The 19,560-nt window shown below is 39.0% G+C and overlaps 1 protein-coding gene and 1 long non-coding RNA gene across 2 annotated transcripts in view; both read left to right on the forward strand.

Annotated features, from left to right (window-relative positions):
• Positions 1-19,560, forward strand: part of LOC134658045 (uncharacterized) — a 92,305-nt gene that overhangs the window by 17,041 nt on the left and 55,704 nt on the right. The window lies entirely within an intron of this gene.
• On the forward strand, positions 11,006-18,890 carry LOC134658123 (uncharacterized). Its single transcript, XM_063513729.1, has 5 exons — positions 11,006-11,192; positions 15,183-15,388; positions 16,076-16,869; positions 17,578-17,697; positions 18,773-18,890. Exons 1-5 carry the CDS (start codon positions 11,006-11,008, stop codon positions 18,888-18,890), a joined length of 1,425 nt encoding a protein of 474 aa, XP_063369799.1.

A 19,560-nucleotide genomic window follows, 5' to 3' on the forward strand; every position in this document is an offset into this window, starting at 1 on the left:
TAAAAGCTCACATCCGCGGATGCGGATGCGGATGTCAAGATAGGTACATAAAAAACGTAAAATATTACATTTTAGTAATTTTTATTTCAAAAAACCAGCCAAGTGCGAGTCGGGCTCGCGTTCCAAGGGCTCCGTACATTAAGTCCCACTCACGCTTGACTGCTCATTTCTAATAGGTTTTTTTGGCTAATGACTAAATTACCTAGCAGTCTAGCACTTAAGCCGATGTCTTAGCATCGGCTTAAGTGCTAGTTAAGCCGATGCTAAGACGTTCCTGTACCAACCTGTTCCACATCCGCATCCGCATTAAATCCGCATCGATTTTATGCGGATGCGGATGCAGATGCGGATGTTGAAAATAATGCGGAAGTTCCGCGGTTGCGGATGCGGATGCGGATATTCGCAACATCCCTGGTCCGGATGTTCTCCTCTACAGGTCGCAATTCTTAACCGATTTTCGTGAAATTTTGTGACCGAATTCTATGACTAAATAAATTTTTTTTGTCGATCCGGTTTTTGGAATTTTTTCAAAATGGCGGAGTCGTGATAGCTCCCGCCTAAACAAATAGTCGTATCGGTATCATAAGAGTTTTTTCTTTTTGAGATATGTTTATAGATTAAATGGCCAAAAATTCAGAAAATTTGTATCGCTGGTTTTGGCGGTATTTAGATATTTAGTTTTTACTTGAGAATGAGTAGCTAAATTTCGTCAACTTTGCAAACGTTCGCTTTTTTGGGTTCCGTACCCAAAGGGTAAAAACGGGACCCTATTACTAAGACTCCGCTGTCCGTCCGTCCGTCTGTCACCAGGTTGTATCTCACGAACCGTGATAGCTAGACAATTGAAATTTTCACAGGTGATGTATTTCTGTTGCCGCTATAACAACAAATACTAAAAACAGAATAAAATAAAGATTTAAGTGGGGCTCCCATACAACAAACGTGATTTTTGACCAAAGTTAAGCAACGTCGGGCGGGGTCAGTACTTGGATGGGTGACCGTTTTTTTGCTTGTTTTTTTTTGTTGTTTTGTTCTGTTTTTTGTTGTTGGTGCGGGAGGGTTCCAAAAACATTACATGTAAAAAGATGCAAGTCTCGCAACGCAATTATTCAACTACAAAAAAGTTTTGAGATGTAATGTGAAACCAAGTCGGTTATTTTAGTCAGTGCCAGGGGGTGTTAAAGCCGTATCAATAAGATATCTTTAATTTTTAATACACATAATGACTTGGCCATCGCACGGCTACTATTTAAAAATAATTCTAATTGAACATAACGCTAGCGCTAATCACATGCAGTTTGAGCATTAGGTATACATATTTACGATTACGGTACGAGTAAAGCATTATGTGCGATTGCCAAGTCATTATATGTATTAAAAATTAAAGATATCTTATTGATACGGTTTTAACACCCCCTGGCACTGACTAAAATAACCGACTTGGTTTCACATTACATCTCAAAACTTTTTTGTAGTTGTATAATTGCGTTGCGAGACTTGCATCTTTTTACATGCAATGTTTTTGATGGGATCTCATCTCTTTTTGTAGGTAGTCCTTTTTTTCGGGTACTACTTCTTGTACGTCAGCGACCACTTTTCTCAAAGCTCATACTCATACCCATCCCACATTATACTCGTACTCATACCTCATACCTATACAACACTCATGGCCATACCAAACTATACTTGTACTCATACAATACTCATCATACCCAAGTACCCATCCCACAACTCCCACACCATACCCGCACTCATACCTATGCCATATTCATACTCTTACCATACTCATTGCCATAGCATACTCATACTATACACATATTCATACTCACATCGTACATCACAGACTTTACCTACTATTTGTAGGAACTGCAACAGTAACTTTGTAATAGCATATATTTATATGGGATTACAAACTTACTTATGCAGTTCCTTAATCTTTAAAACGTGACTGATATTTCAATATTTTTAGGTTTTCTATGGCTTGACAAACTGAAAACTACTTATGTTTAAAATTTTAAGCTTGTGGGTATGCTAGAAGTACCTTAGAATTATGATGATCGTAGGTGAGTGAATGTGTCAGTGTCGAAAATAAATAACTTTGACGTACAATAATTTTTAAACTACAAGTTCAAATTTAATGTTTTTGAGAATATATCTAAAACATGTTGAGCCCTATATGTCACTGGAAATTCAGGGTTCTAGCTTTAGCCAGCACAAAATTACAGGACGTCTAAAATGGCCTGAACCGCTTCCAGAAAAGGATGGTACGGCCGTGCCTCTTTGTTTTGCTCGACTTGGCGGGGGCACTGCCGTGCCCCCAGATACTTCGATTTTATGATAAGAGTATGAAGAGTTCACATTTATCGTTAAGGTCAAAAATACATGGGCTGTCGGCAGGCGGGGAGTCCCAGTTCCCAACTTGAGGAAACTTATTAATAAATACCACATTAAGTCGTGTTGTCGATAGCGATAGCGGGACTTACCTGTAAAGAGATACAGTCGCCATCAGATATATCGGTGCGACCTGGATCCCATCATCAAATCAAAACTGGATTTTGATAAAAACCAACCAACCAACCACCACCAATCACCAACCAACCAACTAAGACCAACCAACCAACCAAGACCACCACACCACCAACCAACCACCAAAACTAAGGACTAGTCAAACAACAAAAGAAAAAACCAAATCGGTTCAGAAATGACGGAGTTCTGAGGTAACAAACATACAAAATTATATTCGACGACCGACCGGTCTGGCCTAGTGGGTAGTGTAGTGACCCTACCTGTGAAGCCGATGGTCCCGGGTTTCGAATCACGGTAAGAGCATTTATTTGTGTGATGAACACAAATATTTGTTCCCGAGTCATGGATGTTTTCTATGTATATAAGTGTGTATTTATACATATATATATTATATATTATATTATAGCCTTTTCTTCCATACTCCTTCTTTTAGTTTATCTATGTTTATCTTAGTTGTTTTGTTTATTTGTATGGATCCCTCTCTGGGTGAAGGCCTCCTCCAGTTTCTTAGTTCCATTGTCTTGTTGTTATTGTTGATGCATTTTTTATTTAAAAACTGGAGGGTTTTGGTCGTTATCCCCACGGGGACCAGCCGGCTTGGGGAATATGGGGAATTTTTATACATATATATAAGTATGTATATCGTCACCTAGCACCCCCAGTACAAGCTTTGCTTAGTTCGGGGCTAGGTTGATCTATGTAAGATGGCCCTAATATTTATTTATTTTCTCTGTTATTCTAAACGCCTTCATTGGAGTAAAAGAGAAAGATCCGCCAACCGTCCGATAAGGAACTTCGTTCCAAAAAAGTCCATACTTACCTACTTATTGTTGCCATGTTTAAGGCCGTGCATCGAAAAATAACAGGATCTTAGAAAGGTGGCAGTGGCTAGCCCCGGAAACAAACAGTAGTGATTTTCGGATATATGTTTCTTGACTATATGATAAGACATTTCGTAGTAGTCGAAACACGAATGCTTAAAATTTTCTCGATAGAAAATAAATCCAAACTTACGTGTTCATTTTTCGGTTTTAGCTTCGTGCAACTAGAAAACACATCCATATCCAGCACAACCCACCTTACAGCAAAGGTTTTCATCTCGTCTTAACTTTCAAAGAACTAAATATTAACTTATTATCCTTTACCGATGGATTTATTATCGATTTTTGATTTTATGAATTCAACAGCAAACGCCCATTTTACGCAGTTCCGTTTCTCTTTCTGTCATGCGTCAAAGTCATAAATGCATCCTTTATGCCAGTAATGTTAGATGGCCGTCGTGCCTCAAAGAGGTAAGACCTATGTCACTTCGCGCAGCGCTCCGAATTACGTAAAATTTTAATATCCAATAAACGTTGAGTCGTAACTCCATTGAGTAGTAACGGAATCGGAGGTAAACCTATGATGGTGCCTTCTTACAGGCCTATACGTTACGCATGTGTGCGTGTTTGCTAGGCTACGTCATGCTACGTCGAAATCTATACTCTTTGTCAGTTACAACGGGTTAGGAAATTTCGACAGATATTGAAATGTATCGGTAGCTGTTTGGTATTTAGCCATCAGAATCTAACCGTAACTTTTTGCTTTATTTATGTTTGAAAATAAAATATCTATAAGAATATATTTTTTGCTTTTTTTCTATTGTAATGATAAAAATAAATCTAGTATGTTTCATGCTCAAATAATTTAAAATAATTGAATAAATATTAAAAACTAATTGATATTATTCGTTTTAATTATTATATTATTAAGTTTGTTTGAATAAAATATTTTATTTGAATAATACGAAAAGTTATTATATTTAAGTACCACTAAAAAAAAGGTCCCTACTTACAAAAACTCTCTTGCACGGGCCGGGGTTCGAACCCGTGACCTCCGGTTTGAAAGTCGCACGCCACTACAATTTCACATAAGTAATTTACAATGACATGATACCGTGGAAAAAGTGAATATTACAATGTACTGTGTTACTATCATTTTATAGTTTATTTTGGCTTGACAAGGAGGAATGAGAAAAACGTGCAGAGCGAGAGGATTAAATCTCTCTGTCCCTTTCTTAAAATAGCCAATCCTAATTATGACATCTGTTTTGATATTAATTCTTTGAACCACAGACCTGTCATTGTCGAGCTCGCGCTTGACAGACAGCTGAAGTGTGCGAAAGGGAAGCCATCACGTATATGAACATCGCATGAGTGCGAAAGAGTCAGACTACAAATGAGAAAACGTGACCATTTTTGAGTTTGACGACGGCCGCGGACGGCCAAGAGCGTATCACCGTAATTTTCAATTTGAAAAATATACACAAATTCGGAAGAAAACTATTTGATAAACTAATACAATGAAGATAGTGTCTTGTAGTGTACCGGATTTCAGTGTCACGGGGCCAAATAAACCTAGCAAATATTCATTTCAGAGGAATAATGATATTCCGAGCGAAATTTTCTTAACGATATTTTGTCAAATTAACAGCATAAAAAGTGTAATTTTTTTTTTTCTATTTTTGTGTGAAAATATAATGCGGTTCACAGAATACATCTACTTACCAAGTTTCAACAGTATAGTTCTTATAGTTTCGGAAAAAAGTGACTGTGACATACGGACGGACAGACGGACAGACAGACAGACAGACATGACGAATCTATAAGGGTTCCGTTTTTTGCCATTTGGCTACGGAACCCTAAAAATGAGTGTTTCAAAAAGGCACCCTGTATTCCTTACATACCTAAATAATCTCTTATTCAATAAAACATATAATTACTAAACACTGTGATTTATTTCAAATAAATGCAAATCGATCGGATAAAAGATATTAATACCTACCTATACAACAATGAATACGAGTACAGTCAGCTGCAATAATTTGTTACACACCGAAGGCCGTTTTGCGGTAGATCATGTTAGATCTTATTTGTAGAGCCATAAGAGCGTGTCACATATTTTTGCGGCCGTCGAAGAGTAACATATTATTGCAGGTGACTGTACCTATGAAAAATTCGAGGGTTAATAAAAAGCATTTCAACCAAAGCATTTATAATAATAACGACCATGGACGCCTGCAACCCCAGGGTTATTGTAACCCCATAACAATAAGGTTGAAATTTGCATTTAGTGACCGCAAAGTCAGGTGAGCGTAATCAAGTAAATCTGTTTTCATCATATTTTATCAAAAATAATCTCTTTTCTGTTCTTGTGCTATTTTCTTATTATCAATACTCTTAACTTATATGCTATATACGCTGCTGCTTCTATGATATTAACATCTTCCAAAACAACAATAAATATGCAGGTTTATGAATTAATTATTTTATTGTTTGCTATTATGAACAAGTAACAACGCCATCTGTTTCAATTTTTTCCGAATTTAAGTTTCTGGCCGACCGCAGCGACCACGTATAATGGTAGTTAACTTCTGTAACGTTAGATGGTGCTAAAAGGTCACACAAACTTCACGTGCGGCGCGAAGCGTTTCCATGTGTGCGTGTTAGCGGGGAGGGAAGAGCTAGCGGGCGTGGTTTACGAAGCGCCAGACGCGGCTGCAGTAGGCCCTTAAGCATTTTACGTCAAAAATGTGACAGAGATCGATTTCCTAGGATAGCGGTGCCGTCATATAGCGGCCGTCTCCATACTAAATAATACGGCTAAATATGGATGTCGTAGTGTTTGTATGGAGACGGCCGCTATATTGTTACGGGTACAACAGGAAACCCTATAGTGGTATAAAACAAAATAAAGACATCTGTAATAACAAGTACATTTAATATTTTGATTAGGAATTTAAGTAGGTAATGCTATATATTAGCTATGCTAGCTCAGTCGTAACTTATATATATGTATTTAATTTAGAGCACAGGGGTGAGTCTGTGTTTCAAGATTCTGGAAGACCTCGGTAAACTATTTGGTAAAGGTAATTAAATGTTGGGCGCCTTAATAAAATATGTAATAGGGAACACTCTGACCTCGGGTTAAAAAAAAGGCACGAGAGTTGGGCCCTGCAGCCGCGTGGTGGTGAGCTCAACCACCCCGGTGCCACAGCAGCCGCCTCCGAACGTCCATGCCAGTTAAGTGGTCAAGGGCAGCACTAGCTCAGCGCGGCCTGGCGCACAACCTCGCTCATGCCGACGCCCTTGACTAACTAGGGAACTGAAGGGGTAAACAAAACCTCCTCTTGAAAGCCCTGGAAATAATTCACAAACAATCCCGCAGGGCAGCATCCTGGGTCCAACTCTCTTTATAGTATATATAAATGACATTTTAAAACTTCAAATTCCGAACTCTGAAATAATATGTTACGCCGATGACACTGTAATACTTTTTAATGATAAGAGTTGGGAAGATGTTGTCGCCGCTACGGAAAAAGGCCTGAAAATTGCTGTTGACTGGTTTCGTGCAAACCTCTTAACTATAAATAGTGAAAAAACGAATTTTCTCTGCTTTCACAAAACCGCCGCATCTAAACCTACCTTTGATCCCATCTTAAAAATTCACCTTTGCAATGATCCGACTACTAACAGCTGTACTTGCAACCATATCCAGCGTGCGGATGTTATAAAGTACTTGGGTTTGCTCGTGGATGAAAGGCTCGATTTCAAGCATCACATTCATAAACTTGCCGCGAGAGTTAGGAAATCCATCCCAATTTTCAAAAAGTTACGCAACTCTGCAGATAGCTCCCTTATCAAAATGGTCTATATCGCGCTGTGCCAGTCAGTGTTTGGTTATTGTATTATCGTGTGGGGCAGTGCACATAAGACCACGATGTTGGAAGTGGAAAGGGCCCAACGCTCTGTTTTAAAAGTTATGTTGAAGAGACCCTTTCGATTTCCAACTTCTGAACTCTACGCCGAAGCTAAGGTCCTGACCGTTCGGCAGTTATTTTTGCACAGAATCCTTTTGCTTACACACAAATCGTCTACACTCATGACTTGTTACGTCTCACTTCTCAAAAAGCGAATCTTTAACCTACCTGTTCCGAAAGTCTTCTCCGCCTTCGGTAAACGATTTGGGGACCACCTTAAGGTTTCAACCTACAATGCCATGCTAAAGCATTGTCATCTCAAAGGCAAATCAGTTATTGAGGCCAAAAAGCTTACCTACACTCTTCTTCAATCACTCAACTACTTGGAGACAGAAGCTATACTAAGTAATATTTTATAATAATGTACGCAAAAACTTAAGTGTAATTTTTAGTAATTTTATAACTTGCATGCTAAGTATATCTACCTATTAAGTAACTAAATCCAGATACTGTACAAATCTAACTGGTTCCCCGCGATACAGGTCTCACCTAGTGCGGGGGCCCCTGGTAAATATGTAAACCATAGTTTATTGGTAAATAAATGATTTATTTTATTTATTTATTTATTAATAAGTATGAGGCTTTGCCGATCCTCGACGAGGGTTAAAATTCGCAAGAACGGTTGAGCAACTTACCCAATGCAGAAAAGAAGCCGGCTTTGTAAATCCGTGCCTTCATGTCTATCCATGGGGCCTTCAGAGGTTATGGTAAGTAGAACATAATATTCTCCCTGAAATTAAGTAATAAAACAATAAGCACTGAACACGTCTCGAACAATTTGATACGTAGATCAAGAAAAATACTTACGATTAAGCGGTTTAAGCCGCGATTTAAAAACAATGTGGCACACTGGCCTTTTGAAGAAAACGGATCACGTCTCTCTACACCATCTCATACGAAATAAAATGACAGCTGACGGATCAAACCAAAGAACCAAAGATACTCCCACCGCTGCGTTCCGTTGCGCGTACGACGCAGATACAGCTACCGAAACTCGTTTCAATAAAAAAGATAATAATAATTTCCAAAAAGGAAAGAAGAAAGTTATAAAATATTTAATTGAGTTTTAATATTTGTAAATTAATAAAAGTAAACCTTTTATTGAAGAAAAATCAGACAGCGAGCTACTCACGCCCTCTGTCGATATTTTCAGCAACTAATTAGCTTTCGGACCGACGGCCGCCGCGGCGCGCCGATTCGAATCTACCGCGCGCATTGCTCGTCAGGCGAATTTCTGCGGCTACGCGTTTCGACTTTCGACTCGACTCGGCGCGCCTCAGTGGACGCGGGGTAGCGGATGAGTGATGACGGGTGGTTTCGTTTTTGAGTTTAGGTACTTTCGGATCTAGGTTCAAAATGAATTAATATCTTTTGTCCAAAAATACTGTGAACTGTATGTCCATGAAGGCATACGAAAATATTGAAAAAATGTAGCAGGGTCGTTTTTGAGAGAGAGATAAATGGTGAAATTCGCCGAAGATATTCCGCTTCTTGCTTATATCGTGTACCCAGTGTTTGTGCACTCGTCGCTTTCTTGTTCTCTCGCACTCTCTTTCTTCGTCCGTACTATCCATTATCGACAAACTGTACAAGCACGACCTCAGCACAGGCTCCTGTGACTTCGACTCGCTTCGATTCGTCTGTGATGAACGCACACGGAAAAAATGCGACTCGATTCAACGTGGCTCGATTCGACGCGATTCGACTTTAATGGACGCCAGCCTTGTAGGAAGTGGCGCCCTCATTTATTTTCGACTATTTGATGTCGCACTGTATCTTGCTCTGAAGCCCCCTCGACACTCGTGCGCGAATCGCGGCGCGAAGCCGCGAACGCGAGTGTGGAGTCGATTTTCGCAGACAGCGAGAGCAAGGCTTCGCCCGCGATTCACGCACATAGTCTGGAGCGGCCTTGATAACTTGCAGCATTCTATGTATTGTATTAAGGGCAGTATTCTACCTGTCCAATTTTTGATCAAATTTGTATTTGTGTCTCACATTTTGCTTAATGACAGAATGAGACGCAATGCACATTTGATCAAAAATTGGACAGGTGGAACACCACCCTAAAATCGATTATACTCTGGCGTGCTCTGGCCTCGCTCTGACGCAGCGACCTTGCCTGTAGGAAAAGGTGGCAAATTGAAAAAATGTAGGCGCGAAGAGATGTCATGCCATAGAAAATTTAAATATCGCGCCTTTCTCTCCTGACAAGTTGGGTGTGTTTCAGTATAAAGGCCTATCCAGACGAGAACAATTTTTCGCCAATCTCATTAAATTGTCTGATCAAATCAGAACGTGCGGACACAATCGCCAATTTATGACCGATACTACCGATAAAATGGAGCGCGGACGCAAGAATACCAATTTGTAGGTAACGCTAGTATTCACGGTGAGGGGCTTTTTAGGGTTCCGTAGCCAAATGGCAAAAAAGGAACCCTTATGGATTCGTCATGTCTGTCTGTCTGTCCGTCTGTCCGTCCGTATGTCACAGCCACTTTTTCCGAAACTATAAGAACTATCCTGTTGAAACTTGATAAGTAGATGTATTCTGTGAACCACATTAAGATTCTGACACAAAAGTAGAAAAAAAATAATACACTTTGAGGGTTCCCCATACTTAGAACTGAAACTCAAAAAAAATTTTTTCATCAAACCCATACGTGTAGTATCTATGGATAGGTCTTCAAAAATGATATTGAGGTTTCTAATATCATTTTTTTCTAAACTGAATAGTTTGCGCGAGAGACACTTCCAAAGTGGTAAAATGTGTGCCCCCCCCCCCCCCCCCCCCGGAACTTCTAAAATAAGAGAATGATAAAACTAAAAAAAATATATGATGTATACTGGATCAACCAAATCTTGTAAGTAGTAAACGGCGGCAAATTTGAAAAATCGCGGGTTAGCAACACTGTATTCGAATAATACCAAAATCGCGTGTCATCTGTGTGTTATCTGTGGAATGTGGATCGTGAATGACAGCCATCATCTTATTGTTTACATTCTGAATCGTTTCTATTTCAAGAGAAATTTCCGCTGTCACCATTAAATACCAAGATTATACATGACCTCAAGCAAAGCTAAGGTGCCTACAATGTACAATCATGCTCTTTGACGGTAAACATTACTAAAATTTGAGGTTATGATAATTCACTCGAACTGACGTATGAAGGGCGGAAAAATAAACACGTTTTGGTTCGATGTACATTGCTGCTTTTCTTAGCGCAATTCTGCTCTTTGAGTGTTACATGGTGTTACCCTACTTTAATTTGCAGTACATTGGTACTGACTAGATTAGCTTGACGCACTATACATTACCATGCAAATTTCCACCGAAAATTGGTTTGGACGAGATTTTTTAAATTAGGGCGGTTAAATATCACCATAAATTTAAAATTAGTGAAAGTGGCCAAATTGGCGTTTGCGTCCGCACCAAGTCCGCACGTCATGATTTTATCGGACAATTCAATCAGATTGGCGAAAAATTGTTCTCGTCTGGACAGGTCTTAAAATTTCGCATAGGCTGCTGGCCAATTACTTCGTATTTAACCCAAAAAGAAATAGTTGACATTACGAAAGTTTTGAACTTTAGTTGGACAGTTTACAGTTTTCGTGTTTATATTTTGTTTGAGAAAAAGTATTTCAAATCGATTAAATCAGCTTATATATATTTAATAACATAAAATGTCACTTATTGTGGTCGAGGACGACTCGTCTGACGAGCTCGCTGCAGTGTCTGTAGTCGAGCAAGCCAAAGAAGTACCCGAAAACAGGATTATGAATAAAGCGAGCGCACAAGATTTGACCATGGATGAGAGGTCTTACGACGATGCAAAGACCGTGGACACTGCTGATAATAATGATGGTGAAGGTAATGTTATCTTAATTATCAGACTTCTAGTTATACATACTACAAATTGTAAATACGCACTTGTACGCTCTACTTAGCACTACACAAAGATCTTAAGTTGATCGACCTATAGTTTATGTTTCATACGTAACTAAGAGTTTCGTAGAGTTCTGTAATGTTGGCTGCCAGTCAGAAAATCCACACAGACTAGTACAGTCGACGTCAAAGATATGTGTACACTTTTGCACCTTACTCCATTGTAATAAGACGAAAAAGCGGCCAAGTGCGAGTCGGACTCGCCCATGAAGGGTTCCGTATTTAGGCGATTTATGACGTATTAAAAAAAAACTACTTACTAGATCTCGTTCAAACCAATTTTCGGTGGAAGTTTACTTGGTAATGTACATCATATATTGTTTTTAGTTTTATCATTCTCTTATTTTAGAAGTTACAGGGGGGGGGGGGGACACACATTTTACCACTTTGGAAGTGTTTCTCGCGCAAACTGTTCAGTTTAGATAAAAATGATATTAGAAACCTCAATATCATTTTTGAAGACCTATCCATAGATACCCCACACATATGGGTTTGAAGAAAAAAAAATTTTTGAGTTTCAGTTCTAAGTATGGGGATCCCTCAAAATTTATTGTTTTTTTCTATTTTTGTGTGAAAATCTTAATGCGGTTCACAGAATACATCTACTTACCAAGTTTCAACAGTATAGTTCTTATAGTTTCGGAGAAAAGTGGCTGTGACATACGGACGGACAGACAGACAGACAAACAGACATGACGAATTTATAAGGGTTCCGTATTTTGCCATTTGGCTATGGAACCCTAAAAATGTAAACATTTATTATCTTTGGCGCCGACCGTACACTTTGTAAATTACTTGGTCAACCAGATCTTGTCAGTAGAAAAAGGCGGCAAATTTGAAAAATGTAGTGGCAGAGGGATATCGTCCCATAGAAAATTTGAATTTCGCGCCTTTTTCTACTGACAAGATTTGCTTGACAAGATTTGCTGAGAAGATTTGTTATAGCCTAAATATACTTAAATCCTTATGTCAAGACATGCTTAACCATACATCAAGGTTTTGGTTTAGAGATATTTTGAATCCCGGGGAACAGTCTTATCCCAGAAATCATCCCCTAAGGGGATTGGAGAAGAGAGGAGTAGACTAGAGGAGAGAAGAGAAGAGAAGTGCGGGTGTGAGTGCGAGTGGAAGTGGGAGGGAAAGTGGAAGTGCATTGAAAAGTGAAAGTAAGCTAGGTTTTCAACTATCTCTTATTTATATGCTTTTACTCATATCTTCTTTAATATTTTGAGTACCTATTAACTTTTTCTTTACTAATTTTAATCTATGTGGCCAGATATCTATATTCATATAATGTTCATCAATGTTGGGCATCGCCAAGCCGCCAATACTAGTACTAGTCTAAAACTAAATGGCCTCAAAACCTAAAATAAATAAAGTACTTACTTACCTACATGTCACTAAAAAGTATGAAACAAAAACAAGCAACAACGGTTGCACTCCAAGAGTGCCGATAGAAGTGAAAACTCACCTCACTATGTTACCGACGCCCGGTAACACGATACATACGTGTAGCTGAGGTATTCTATTTATTTATTAATATATTATTATCATTCTCAAATAAGATCACACTTTTTTGACAACTTCTGTGTGTGAAGTGAAAACTTCTTTAGCGGCGCTGTGCACTTTTTGAGGTGGGGAAAAAATGTTAAACTCGAGACAGCGTAAGATGATCACGTGACCGTAAGATTTAGGTGGCCACTCATTTAGATGGCATTTAAATCAATAAAGAAAAACGCAATGACATTACATGAAAAACTGTTACATGTAGGTACATAATGTCATTGAGTTTTTCTTTATTGATTTAAATGCCATCTAGTGAGTTTCGCTCTAACTGGTATTAATATAACTCAAGTACTGACAGTGATGATGGAATAATTTTACGATTTAGACTCACTTGTTTTAAGTCACTCGCGCGACATGTTTCGGAGAGCCTAGGTCTCCTTTCTCAAGCACTAACAGTGCGAGCAGCGTTCAGCGTTATTCAATGTTAGTATGTCTCACAACAGTTTAAATTCGATGAGTGATGATGGATTTCAAGTAATTAATGCTAAAGCTAGATGGCGTTATTGGCGTTAACCTCAATTATACATAGTGCATTTTGCACTAGTCATTGAGTTTTCACTTCTGCCGGCACTCCCTGAGTGCAACCCGTTGTTTTTTTTATGCAAGTAAGTGCAGCATTCTTCGTTGTCAAAAAACTGAGTAATTAGCCGGATGGTGATTAATTTTCTTATGATTAGGTATTAATTATTTGTTGACAGAAATTTGCTTTACGACGGGACGGGATAGGGACAGGACAAGGATAGGGGTGAGGTATAATCCGGCACAGCAAACTTGTCAGTAGAAAAAGGCGGCAAATTTAAAAGTATAGGCGCGACGAGTTGACTTCCCATAGAAAATTTGAATTTCCCGCCTTTTTCTACACTTGCTGCGTGTGGGGTAGCTATACACAGCGGGTGTACAACGACCTACGAGTGCAGTACTACAACGCGTTCAGGATGCTGATGGGGCTGCCACGTCACTGTAACGTCTCCGGGATGTTTGCGGAGGCGCGAGGTGACGGCTTTGCGGCTAACACGCGCAAGTGGTGCGCTTCATGATGGATGGATGGGACAAAACTCCACACTAGCAAAATAAATATGTAGGTAAAATTATAATAGTTAGTAATCCACTAACACTATTTTACGAGTATACCTAAGTTAAAAGTAATTGTAACTAACAACTAAGGATTTATATACGAAATAAAATTATTTTATTACATTTATTTTTTTTAATCTAATTGCACAAAATAAATTAACTCCAACAATGTACAAAAGGCGGACTTAATGTCAAATAGCATTCTCTACCAGTCAATCATATTATTATTTTTACCACACCAGCTGGTTCTCTCGCGATTGTTCAAAAACTGATAAGAAAGTTGCATTTTATTCACATGTGAGGCAAAGTAATCAAATGCACATTTTGAGTTGTTTTCTTATGTGTGCTGGTAGAATTGACTTTCAAATGATGATTTTGAATTTGTAAAACTAATAACTAGGTATTTTAAAATTAGATGTTAACTAACAATTGCTATGATGCCCCTGGATTGATTTCAAAAACCGACGAATAATTTATTTTGGCCCTTATAAAATAACTGTTAAATAAAAAAATTAAAAAGCGGCCAAGTGCGAGTCGGACTCGCCCATGAAGGGTTCCGTATTTAGGCGATTTATGACGTATAAAAAAAAACTACTTACTAGATCTCGTTCAAACCAATTTTCGGTGGAAGTTTACATGGTAATGTACATCATATATTTTTTTTAGTTTTATCACTCTCTTATTTTAGAAGTTACAGGGGGGGGGGGGGGGACACACATTTTACCACTTTGGAAGTGTCTCTCGCGCAAACTATTCAGTTTAGAAAAAAATGATATTAGAAACCTCAATATCATTTTTGAAGACCTATCCATAGATACCCCACACGTATGGGTTTGATGAAAAAAAAATTTTTGATGTTCAGCTCGAAGTATGGGGAACCCCAAAAATTTATTGTTTTTTTTCTATTTTTGTGTGAAAATCTTAATGCGGTTTACAGAATACATCTACTTACCAAGTTTCAACAGTATAGTTCTTATAGTTTCGGAGAAAAGTGGCTGTGACATACGGACGGACAGACAGACGGACAGACGGACAGACGGACAGACGGACAGACGGACAGACAGACAGACATGACGAATCTATAAGAGTTCCGTTTTTTGCCATTTGGCTACGGAACCCTAAAAACCCCCTTCGCATTATGCCAGAAAAATCCATAATATATACCAAAAATACCTTACATCACTTTGGAAACTCTCCTAGTTATATGGAATGTACTCGGCCCCATACATTCCACGACTCTTCTATTTCCGCACAGACTAACAAGTTATTTTCCAGAAAAACCGCTCCTAGAACTAATGAAGAACCTAATAAGCAACTACGGCAAGCAGGACACCAGAGTGACCAACGATCAGCTCGTCGGCATCCTCAAGAAAGAGTTCCACCTTAACCACGCGAACATGCCCTTTATTAGTGTGGATATATATATGAACGTGTTGAAGAAGTTCTTGAACACTTGGCCGCAGTGGAATGAAGTTGATCCCGTAATTATTACAGATGTAGGTTTTTGAAGTGAAAACTTCCTTAGCGGCGCTGGGCACTTTTTGAGGTGGGGAAAAAATGATAAACTCGAGACAGCGTAAGGCGATCACGTGACCGTAAGGGGCGTAAGGCGATCACGTAACCGTAAGCCCCGTAAGGTGGCCACTCATAATTTAAATGGCATTTAAATCAATAAAGAAAAACTCAATGTTATTTGACATTTATGTTGCGAACTCCTTTTCAAGACTCTTTACCTATGTTCAAATAATTTGACGTTGTCATGGCAGTATCAATGTCAATGAAAAAGTGTGATCTTATTTGAGAATGATAATAATATATAATAAATAAATAGAATACCTCCGCTAAACGTATGTACCGGGCGTCGGTAACATAGTGAGGTGAGTTTTCACTTCTATCGGCACTCCCGGAGTGCAACCGTTGTTGCTTGTTTCCTCACATCGCTTTCCTTTAACCCTATGAACGCCAAGAACACCTAAAGTCGTCGTTACTAGTTCTGCCCACAGCGCCAAGGACAGTTGTGGATAGGTCTTATGGCGGACGCTGTTAAAGTAGCGTAAAAATCACGTGTCTGCTGAAGGTTCGGCTTCGGCCAAAAATCTGCCGAACCTTGCGGCCGCGCCGAAACTGGATTTTCAAAAACAAATAGCTGTATGTATTTTTACTTTTAGGTCATGCATGAAAACCGCTGTATGGATGCCCATGAAGAGATAAAAAAAAGGCTGGACATAGAATACAAATCACTAAAGGAATACCTCGCCACCGTTTTGAAAGCGACTGAACCTTTCGCTAGAGAAGTGGCCCAAAAACTAAAAAGAAGCCAAGAAATACCCCATCCCAGCCGAGCGGTCCCCGGCAACGTTGTTGTAGAGATAAATTGTACAAGAAATCAATTAAATAAACTTTTCTTTATAAATCCACATCTAGAATACAATAACACGATCAATTCTCATGTACCATCAAAAATATATCTTAACCAACAAACTTTTCAATCAATGCTGAATTCCTGCTACGTTAATTTTACTATAAATATGGCGTGCTTTGAATATAGAAGAGAAATGCTACCACATTTCAAACATAAACTTGTAAATAAGAAACCAAGACAGTTTCAACGGGAGCCGAAATTGAACACTCGTTTACAATCATTGAAAAATACAAAAACAGAAGGGGACGTAGCTAGGAAAGACTTAAAATTACTTATAGAGAAAATACAGCATTCAAATAGATACAGTACAGAGCAGCAACAGGATTTTGAAATGTTATTTAAAACTATTAATAAAGATTTAAATGTGTTGCCAGCGTCATACAATAATGGTAGAGTGGAAATACCATGTGCATTTAGATTTCATATGAGCAAATATCCATATGTGAGACATTTACATGAAGAAGTTGATGCTGAATCGGACAAGTATGATCTGCAGTTAGAACAAAAGATTTCACCGATGCTGTGCTTCCATATATCCAGGTAGGTAGGTACAGTCACCACACGGGATTGTTACGCCATTTCGAGTCCTAGCTGAATTAGTTTTCCATACTTACGCTATGGATAGTCCAATTTAGCTAGAACCCTAAACGTCACTTGCATGAAAAATATCTTATTTCATACTACAGGACTAAAGGACGAAGGCCTATATTGCTCCCGCGGGAGTTATGGATTGTAAGAAATGCTATAACTCCCTAGGGAGATTTGGATATGTAAGTCCGGTGATAACGCAATATTATGGTACTATCGAGCTGATCTGATGGAGACAGGAGGTGGCCATAGAAACTCTGTGATAAAACAACGCAACGTAACGGTGTTTGGGTTTGTTAGAATTGTCTTGACAGGTATTAGTTGCCAGCACCCCTAGCACATGATTGGCGCGACAGTATATCGCGGCGAGATAGACTACCCGTCTTTTTCTATGTTAATAAAAGAGGGACTAATCATGTGCTAGTCCGGCTGTGTTAGGAAAAGTACAGTCTGCGATAAAAGCTTGCACCAAAATTACCCCAGTTGAAATATTTGCCAAAAACTTATGTTATTATGATTTGGAAATTGCTTGCTATCGATATTGATAACACTTGTGTCAATATTTAATGAATCACTATCACTGGTGCATTTTTGCCCCCGTCAAACCGGGGTATGGTAGTGACCCTTAACGTAGGAATATGACAAAATATCCTTCTGCAGGGTTAGCCTGGTGACCAGGCCGAAGAACTTTTACAGCAACTGGCTGCAGCTCCAGTGTTCCACCTGTCAGACGAAATACGAGGGCATCCAGGGAATTGAGGAATTGAAGGCACATTTTAGGTGGGGTCACTTATCACACTGGATGCGATTCGCACGTCGCTCCGATGTTTGAGTGAGACAATGCTATGAAGCGACGTGCATCCAGTGTGGTAGCACTGGTAGCCGTCTAATCGAGTGCAATTAAAATTAAATAATTTTGAATTGGATTAGAGTTGCATTTATTGTTAAACCCTAGCTTAGTCGGTCGGTAGTGGCCCTGCCTACGAAGCAGGAAGTCCCGGGTTCGAATCCCGGTAAGAGCATTTATTCGTTATCGTCGTATTCTGTTAGGATTCGATTTTTTTATGCCAAATCGCTAGAAAACGATCACACAGCTCGCTTGATGGTAAGCGGACATCGCAGCCTATAGACACCTGCAACGCGTTGTTGGCCTTAACAATTTAATCGTCACGCCTATCGTATGCGTCGTGTCATCGGGAATTTAACCTTGTCGATATGCGCGTCAGTTGCCGTTTTTGGCGGTCGAAAGGTTAAAACGCTATGGCACTGGATCACTGGGAAATAAGATTGATAAATTACACAACTTTGGGAACGAATCAAATTATTTTATTAAATATTTTGATTTGTGTTTTTTAAGTAGTCACACTACTATATATAGTCAAGAAATGGGGACTGGTTCCACCGTGGCGGGGTGGCCAAGGGGTTCAAGGCGTTAGCCCGGATTGCTAAAGAAGCCGGTTCGAATCCGGCCACTAGAGACCACTAGAGGGCTTTGTCACTTTTTAGGGTTCCGTCCGTCTGTCACCAGGCTGTATCTCACGAACCGTGATAGCTAGACAGTTGAAATTTTCACAGATGATGTGTTTCTGTTGCCGCTATAACAACAAATACTAAAAAAAAACAGAATAAAATAAAGATTTAAGTGGGGCTCCCATACCACAAACGTGATTTTTGACCGAAGTTAAGCAACGTCGGGCGGGGTCAGTACTTGGATGGGTGACCGTTTTTTTGCTTGTTTTGCTCTATTTTTTGTTGATGGTGCGGAACCCTCCGTGCGCGAGTCCGACTCGCACTTGGCCGGCTTTTTTTCTTGGACATCAATTTCAGTTTATTGATAAATTAAATACATTTTCAGGGAAGCGCATCAATACGAGCCTAACTGGAACTGCAGCCACTGCGGCAAGGAGTTGGCGGCCGCGCAGCTGGCAACCGCCGGTTGGCATCATCGGTGCACTAACATTGGTTCCCCCTGAACACAAGCTGGTCCAAAATTAACTGTGCTCATGTATGTATCTACGTAATTTTCCATTGATTTCGAGAATTCCGAACGTTTTCGTAATTCAGAAGATGATTTATAGGACATATGGAGAAATTGCGCTTTTATTGTTCAGAATTAGGAAAAATCTGTTCACCAAATTGTATCAAAATTTAACGAAAATCAAAAAAGCGAACTAAAACTCGACACATCTGTGACATTTATTGATTAGTTGATTACCATAATTTATTGCATTAATATAATATATGCAATAAACATATATTTCGATTCAAAATTATAATTAATTTGTCAAAATAATACGGCTGTTACTAGGTAGTCTCAATTTTATTTGTGATTTTTTGTCATTCACTGATTATTTTCTGCCGATATATTAATCGAATCTGAATATAATGTCTATGCTATAATTATCTTGAAAGTTATGTGATTCAATTATTTTTTTATACTTTTGGTTTGAATCAGAATAAATGTTTCTTATTAAAAAAAAGATTTTTATATTTGACTAGTTGGTGTCGGACTGTCGGTCGATTCATTCAATTCCTTCTTTACTTTACACTGAGTGTCCCTAAAACCAACGGCACGTTCGGAGTCTTGAAGGCACGAGCGATAATACACCCGTGCCTGTACACCGACCCAAGATCACCGTACCA

The sequence above is a fragment of the Cydia amplana genome, chromosome 21, assembly GCF_948474715.1.
Source record: "Cydia amplana chromosome 21, ilCydAmpl1.1, whole genome shotgun sequence".
Lineage (NCBI taxonomy): Eukaryota > Metazoa > Arthropoda > Insecta > Lepidoptera > Tortricidae > Cydia > Cydia amplana.